This window comes from Gossypium hirsutum, chromosome A06 (genome assembly GCF_007990345.1).
Source record: "Gossypium hirsutum isolate 1008001.06 chromosome A06, Gossypium_hirsutum_v2.1, whole genome shotgun sequence".
Classification (NCBI taxonomy): domain Eukaryota; kingdom Viridiplantae; phylum Streptophyta; class Magnoliopsida; order Malvales; family Malvaceae; genus Gossypium; species Gossypium hirsutum.
The window spans coordinates 33,675,212-33,683,195 of record NC_053429.1 but is presented as its reverse complement, the minus strand read 5'-3'; the positions used below and the strand labels follow the sequence as shown (position 1 = coordinate 33,683,195).

General features: G+C 29.1%; 1 protein-coding gene across 1 annotated transcript; it reads right to left on the bottom strand.

The window, feature by feature from the left end:
• Positions 1–1,216: 1,216 nt before the first annotated feature.
• LOC121230639 (carotenoid 9,10(9',10')-cleavage dioxygenase 1) lies at positions 1,217–7,682 on the bottom strand. Its single transcript, XM_041115720.1, has 13 exons — positions 7,499–7,682; positions 7,262–7,402; positions 7,097–7,199; positions 6,447–6,706; positions 6,136–6,315; positions 5,976–6,054; positions 4,910–4,991; positions 4,034–4,096; positions 3,810–3,948; positions 2,591–2,912; positions 2,315–2,379; positions 2,042–2,203; positions 1,217–1,626 (listed from the first exon to the last, which is right to left on the bottom strand). The coding sequence occupies exons 1-13, from the start codon at positions 7,607–7,609 to the stop codon at positions 1,432–1,434; spliced, it is 1,902 nt and encodes a 633-aa protein (XP_040971654.1). The 5' UTR covers positions 7,610–7,682; the 3' UTR covers positions 1,217–1,431.
• Between the last annotated feature and the right edge of the window lie 302 nt (positions 7,683–7,984).

Here is a 7,984-nt window from a genome sequence, read left to right as displayed (position 1 = left end):
AAACCGATGTTGTCATTTTTTCACTCCACCTTACTTCACCGGGCAGCAATTTTGGAGAAACATTGAAGTGCTACATTCTATTTATCTATTACTTAATCTTTATGAAATTCGTGAAAATAGTCATCAGTAACACGCTTTTATTATTGCAGGATTTTTAGAGAGTTTGAGGAAGGAGCTCTAAGCGCAGGCCGGTAAGTGTTTAGTCCATATTGTTGCTTCATTGCTTCTATTTCCGTAATTTATTTCTTTGTTATAGTTTTATGGAAATAAATAAATATTATGGGAATGATGATTTGTGTTACATTTGCGAATCTGGTTGGAAGGACTATTTTAAGATTTTATCAAAATTTTTAAGATTTAGAAATATCATTAAAATTTTCAAATATCATTAAGGTTTACTAAAATATCTAATAATTTACCAAAACTTCTGCACTTTTTACCAAAACTTTTAAGAATTTACTAATATTTCTAAGCATTTATCAAAAAATCTAACGATTTACTAAAATATCTAAATTTTTATTAAAATTTTTAAGGCTTTACAAATATTAAAGATTTACCAATATTTATAAAGATTTTCCATTATTTCTAACTATTTACCAAAATTCCTTTAAATTTAACAAATTTTCTAAGCTTTTACCAAAATTTCTAAAGATATCCCATACTTGATCGATCAATTTTTTAACAATTTACCAATATTTATAAGGATATACGAAATATTTAATACTTTATTAATATTTCTAATGATTTATCAAAATTTATATGAATTTACCAAAATATCTAATAATTATTTACCGATATGTAAGACTTTACTAATATTCTTAACGATTTACCAATATTTATATAGATTTACTAAAATTTTTAACAATTTACTAAAATTTTTAAGAATTAAGCAAAATTCCTAAAAAAAAAAACCTTAAAAATCTTATTTTAACCAATAACCCACAAGCATTTCCTAAGCTTTTCTAGTGAATCCCATAATAGAAGCACCATTTGAAAAGATAGATAAACATTGAATGATCGAATACAAATGTTTTAAACAAAATAAAAAATTCATATTATATAGTCCACCGGTATAAATCATTTTCATTTTCACTTTTGGCAGGAAATAAATACTTTTTATACATTTTATTTATGTATTTAAAATTACAGAGACACAAAAATTTACAATTAGAATTAATCATTACATCAACATATATAATTGAATTATCAAACTATCAAATTAAAATTCACTTCCATATAAATACTATATTCACACATATTAAGATTTCAACCTCACAAAGCCTAATCTTTATTATCTCCTCAACAATACATTTTATTTATTGATACAAATAAGAATCTATGAAAATATCAACCAAACTTTTATCCCACACTTAATGCTTAAGAAATCAATGTGGAAAACAGACATACATACATATATGATTAGACACTTAATCATTCATGAATTTGTGAATATGAAGGAGATATGCTTTTTACTATTTTAGAATTCAAGGAGGGGATTATACTCAAGATGTCATTTTGCAGTTGCATTGGCCTAAAAGTTCCATGAAAACCATATGGAACTCTAAATGGCAAGCTGATTCTGGCTACAGGTTTACTGGTAAAGCTCTTTGCTTCAATTATAAGAACCTGTTTGCAATAAAAGAGGAAAAATGAATATATTTAGCCTCTTAAAATCAAGGGTTAATTGTATCAGATGTCACTGGCTTATGGATCGAATTCTAAATTGGTCCATACTTGGAAACATTTCAATTGATTTCTCAAACTAAAGTATTGTTCCATTCAAGTCCTTTTGCTGGTTTAACTGTTTGCTTCGACTTTAAATGCTAACTTGAATCTAACACGATTCCTTTTTAAACACTTATGGGTTAGTACATATTTTTAAACACCTTAGGTCCAATTTGGCATTTAACGCCAAAGCCGACGTCTAACTGATACGAGAACCTAATCCGAATGGTACTTTAATTTGAGGATTTAATTGAAATATTTTAAAGTTTAGGGATTAATTAAAAATTTGGTAGAATTATCGTTAGAATCAACTTACTTGAGATATATTAGTATCTTCATTGTGAACAAATGTGACGACCCAACCATCATCTTCTTCAACACCACCTTGTTTAGGGACAAAGGCAGCTCCGGTGCCGAATGTGTTCTTCTCAAACATATGATATTCTACCTTTATCAACCCTTCTACTTCATTTTCTTTCTGGGGTCAAAATACATACAAGTTAGAATATATATACATACATATTAATCAAGCAACTGATAAATGATGAAAGAAAAATAAAAGAATTTTAGAGGGACCTAATTTAAATACCAAGGAAAAACCAGGATTCTGCTCTCCAAAATATAACTTTGCAAGACCTCCATATTTTGCCATGCCTGAAATTGTTATAAGTATATAAAGTTAATTATTAGTATGGGTTAATTACATCATACATTCTCAAATTATTGCTTAAGTTTTAAATCGGACCCAAAACTTCAATATATTTTTAATTGAGTCCTAAAAATATTACCAGTGTATCAACAAGTTTTTCTATCAACATAATTGTTAGATCCAACATTAAATGCCAGCTCGAATTGGAGTACGTACCTGATGCAGAACTTGCAATAGAGTCACGTACTTGGCAATACCCATAATTATTTTGAACTCCTACGAAACCTTCATTAATAAATGGAAAATCCATGGAATATTCAGTCCCTGTTAGATTTCTCTCCTTTACATCACCGGTTTGCTTGTTCATTCGCCACTCATAAGGACGAGGAAACACTAACTGATCTTCTGATACAGCATCCATGCTTCCTTCAATAGGTTTTATAGGCCTCAATTTTCTCGAGAACCAATCAAATTTGTTCTGTCCCTTATCAGGCCCTGGTATTATTGAATCAAGGGCTCTACATCCCCACATCACAACCTGAAGGAAGTCAATGTAAGATTGTTTTATCAGTTAGGGATGGTAAAAATCAAATTGTTTCATGGATTAATGAACCCAATCCAAATATCAAGTTTCTTAAAAAAAAAAAAAGTAAAATCACCTTGTGAAATAGAGCAATTGTAGCACATGCTTGCTCTGACTTCATTTGTTTGCTTATGAAGTTAAAAAGTTTTAAATATATCAAATAATTATCCATATGTTAGATATATATTATATTATACATATGTTAAAGAATTATATATACCGAAATTACATTTATGAATAAATTATAAATATATAACTAGATAAAAAATTAAATTTAAAAAATCATTAGTCAAAAGTAAAGTGAAATGGTGCGATATAATCTGAAGTAATTATATATTTACCCATGACCACAGATATTTTCAACATCGATTCAAATGTGGGGCAGTGATGAATGAGGCAACCCTTATTCATTGCCCCGTCACATTATCATCCCTAAGGCTTTACTCAGTATTGTGGAAAGAAAATTAGAAAGATAGAAAATTGAAGGGGTGAAAAATTAGAATTATGAAAAATATAATTTTTTTTATAGGTATATTTAGTAGAAAAAACGAAAACATTCTAAAAATACATAATTTTTTTTAAAAAAATAAAGTACATAATTTTAAACTAATTTATATATATCTTTCATTTCCTCTCATCTCATCATTTCAATTTGAAATGATTGATTTTTATATATTAGGTTATTTCTATTTTCTTTTCTCTCACCCTTTTTTTTCCCAAGCACACTTAAATATTATTTTCTTTCTATTTTTCCACTACTTCTTTCCATTTTTTCACTTTTTTACCGAACCAAACACTCCCTAAGTGCAGTAAAATTTTAAAGTTTATTATGAATCCAACCATAGTTTTTACCTCATCACCATCTTCAAAACAATTGAAAAGGTGAAATGTGCAATTGGGTTTCACTTTAAACCACTGGATTGAATCTGCCGATCCATAGCGAGGCATGATGCCGATCCTTGCATATCCTTCTTTTTCGTATTTCATTAATCTAATATGTCAAGATTAACAATTGTTTAAAATAACAATTTTAAGTAAAAAAAAAAGTATAAAAAGAAGAAAAGAATTAGACTCACGAGCTACCACGAACAAGTCTGTTCAAGTCTATCAATAGAGGGTGATCCATAAATACATTGTACCTTGCAAAAGGAAAATTCACGTCAAATTTTAACTTGTATTCCACATGAAATTTGAAACTGTCATCACAAATAGTTTATTAAATATGAGAATGTGTTTCACATAATTATATTTTATTTTATAAATTTATTAGAAGATTAATTGTACCAGATATTACTCATATTTTAAATTAGTTTTAAATTTTAAATTATTCAAATTAAGTTCTTAAAGTGATATTATTATTTTAATCAAATCTTTTTATTAGCCTAATTGTCAAAGATATTAAATGTTGATTCCAATTTGACATGGAATACATTTAAAACAAGTGGATCAAATTATAAACGTGTGTGTATTTTCTCATGAACAATTTGAGTCTAACATCTTAACCAAAATAGATAATTACATTAAAATTAGAAAGGTCACATATTATATCTAAGTTGTCTGTGTGATAACTACATGTATGTTTAGAATTAGATTATTGTGTTTTAAATATGCTTTATGGCATACACAAATTAACATTTAATGGTCAAGCTGGCAATTGGAAAAACACCTAATTAATACAATCTTAAATAATTAATTATAAAAGAAAAGAAGAAAGGAAAAGAAAAATATCTTTTTCTATTTTGTTGATCTAAAATTATTAGTGTAAAAGATGACTGTAATGAATCATTTTCTTTTATTCTCACCAATAAAAATGGCTAAAACTATTTTTTTTTTCATTTTCTTTACCAAGTTTAAAAATCTAAATAAGATAATATAGAACTTCCAATATTTCTTATCCAAGACGGTGTTTAAGAAAATGGAATGGGGGTAAGAAAGATTGAAAGCAGGTTTACCTCTGTGTAACTCCAATTTCATGGCATAGGCTACACCTATTTAATTTCAGATCCGCTCTATGAAGTAATTTATTTCCATCAGCTGTACACAAAATGAATGGATTTATGTTAAATAAATTTTTTTGTTCTATAATTATGTAGGAGATATAATTCCTTAGATGTCTCTGTACATAAAATAAAAGAAGAAAGTAAAGCATCGGAAATAAATTATATTAAAATTATCTTAAAAAATATAGTTTTTAAGCATTAATAAAATAGTGGCTCATCATTAAATTTTAAAAATAACAAAATATTATTATACACTCATCTCTATCTAATATCTTCTCCAATTTAATTTTACTTTAATAAAATTACATAAAATAATTAATTTTTTATTTATAAAGATTTTTTTTCATTTACAAATTTTAACCATTTTATTTTTTTTCATAAGTTATTATTTTTTATTTTTTTCAACCAATTCAAAAAAAATTAATAATTTTTGTATAATTCCTTCTATATCATTGACCCATAATTTGGTAATTAGTTTATTCAAAACCCCAAACTTTGAACCTTAAACTCTCTGAACTCTGAATCTCGAGATTCAAGATTAGGATTTAGATTTGAGGTTCAATGTTCAATAGTTCAGGTTACGGGTCAAAGGTTTGGGGTAATGAATTTAAGATTCAATGGTTTGAGGTTACGAGTTTAGATTTAAAAATTCATGATTTGGGTTCAGGGTTCGATGTTCAATTGTTTATGTTACAGTTCAAAGATTTGGGGTTATGAGTTCAAGATTTAATAGTTTGGGGTTACGAGTTTAGATTTAAGGTTTGAGATTTTAAGTTTTTGGATTTAGGGTTTTGAATTCTAAATTTAAGGTTTTAGAGTAAAAAAATACCAAAATTATGTGTCAAATACATGAAAAAAATTGTTGAAATTAGAAAGAGACATAAATAATTTGATGGAAGAGTCCAGTGGCAAAATTTTATGGTTTTTAGAATCATCCTAACTAAATTATTTCCAATGAATAAAGTGTATTTGACATGTTTAAATACAAAATACTTGTTTAAAAGACAAAAAAAAATACCAGAAATTATTCCCAGTTCAGCAAAAGGCTTAGTTGCATCAATCCCCAGAATAACAAGCTCCCCAGTGCCTGGAGCTTTCTGTGTTACATAAGACATGAGACGTACCAAACATTATATATTGTACAGCAACGTGAATAAATTCAGAAGAGTGAAAGCAACCTTGGGATGAGAAGAAAATGGCCTGTTCCAACCTCCATTAACATCCCAATCATTCAAAGTTTCAAGCGTAAGGATGTTAATCTCCTGAGGTTTGTGATTTTCTGCTATTGAGTACATCTTCCCACCATGCTCAAATACGTTGGTGTTGCTTATTTCTTTGTTTACTTTACCATATCTCAACTGACCCAAATGTAAACACATCAATCAGAAATTAGAAATAGTGTTGTAAAGTGGGGTTGTTTGAATATAGGGCTAATTGATAACTAGAAAAGAACAAAAAGCAAGGATTAAGGCAAAGCACACACACACACCATGTTAAGCAAATACGCAGACAAAATAGCTGGAGAATCCCCTTCTAAGGCAGGTAGAAACAAGGGTTTGTTCCGCTGTTTTTCCAGCTTCAATGTCTCTGTTTCCACGTATCTGTTTTTATAAAGGACGGTCCAGTCTCCCTCAACGCCTTTGCAAAAATACAAAGCATGAAGCATCCCTTCCCCTTCGATCCAAGTGTAACTTGACCTCCCAAACATCGAACTCGTTGATGTTAATGCTCCAAATATGGGGTTTGGCCCTGCATTTTTATTACAATAACCAATAACGTTTAACAAAAATAATATGAAAAACTTATAGACAACATCCAAACATTTAGCAAAAACAGTATTCTACCAGTTCAGAATACAGCCAAAATAAACTTGAGTTTTTCTAAAACTTGATATTTAAAAGATTAAAATTATTGAATTTAGGATAAGATGAGACCAACTTAGGCATTGGTGAATGTTTTAGTTGGTGTCTTGTAGGAAGTCTCCTAGGGAGATAAAATGCCATATAAAACACACAGGTGGTTCTCTAAAATTTCCTTTCGACCTAATCGATGCCGGGGTTTGTTGTAATTAATGGATGGAAATGGTAAAGGAACATCCTAGTATTTTAATGGTAAAGATTGATTATGTCAATGACAAACCGTTTCTGATGTAGACACCCTCAGCAAAATCACGAGGTATTTCCCCTTGGATGTTGGTGACTTGAACGGCTTCTTTCATCTCATTTACCGGCCCAAAATTACTCTGTGAACAACCCATTATTACAAACTGAATTTCAAAACCCCGAATGACCCGAAATTTTATACCTGAGACGGGAGCAATGGCTGATCAGCAAACTCAAACACAAAATCAACAGCTGCATCCACTAGTTTGAGACAAGTGTTGTTCAGAGTTTGTGGAGCCACATCTATTCGCAAGGGAAACCGCTCTATTTGTTTTAAAAATGGCTGCCTCCAAACACCCATTGAATCAAATCAAACAATATTCTAGGGAATTAAGAAAATGAAGAATCTGGGTTTTGTTACTAGTAGGAGAAAACTGACCTTAAATGCAGAGGAAAGTGTTGACTTTAAATGATCAAAGTTGGCTGATGAAGATACGGAAGGCTTTTGAGCTGAGCAATGAATATGAATTGGCAAGCCAGAAGATGCCATTTCTTTGCTTAACCTTAAAATTTTTAAGTTTCTGCAACCATTAATATATATATATATATAAAATCACACTCAGGGCTGATCCAAAGGGGAGACACAACGTTGGCCCTTTAATTAAAATGGAGAAACTGTATTTTCATCTTGAAAGTAAATAATTTAATTTAGACTGTTCAAATGAAAATGAAAATTTTATTTTCGCATGTGCATCTTATTGGTAAATTGAGAGAAGAGAATATATGGTATGAAATTGTGCTACCACCTTATTTCTATTCATTTTCAATGGGAGGATGATAAATTAGATTTTAACTTGCGATTCATACAATTATTTCTTATGGAGAAGATTGGATTGATTTTAATTTAGATATTTTAAGTTTAAAT

Excerpts from the sequence above, each read along its gene's own strand:
- LOC121230639 (XM_041115720.1), bottom strand. The coding sequence starts at position 7,609 with ATGGCATCTTCTGGCTTGCCAATTCATATTCATTGCTCAGCTCAAAAG. Across the intron at positions 6,707-7,096 it reads GGGTGTCTACATCAGAAACG|GGCCAAACCCCATATTTGGA; the intron begins GTTTGTCATTGA and ends ATAAAAATGCAG. Across the intron at positions 1,627-2,041 it reads AAGATACTAATATATCTCAA|GTTCTTATAATTGAAGCAAA; the intron begins GTAAGTTGATTC and ends TATTGCAAACAG.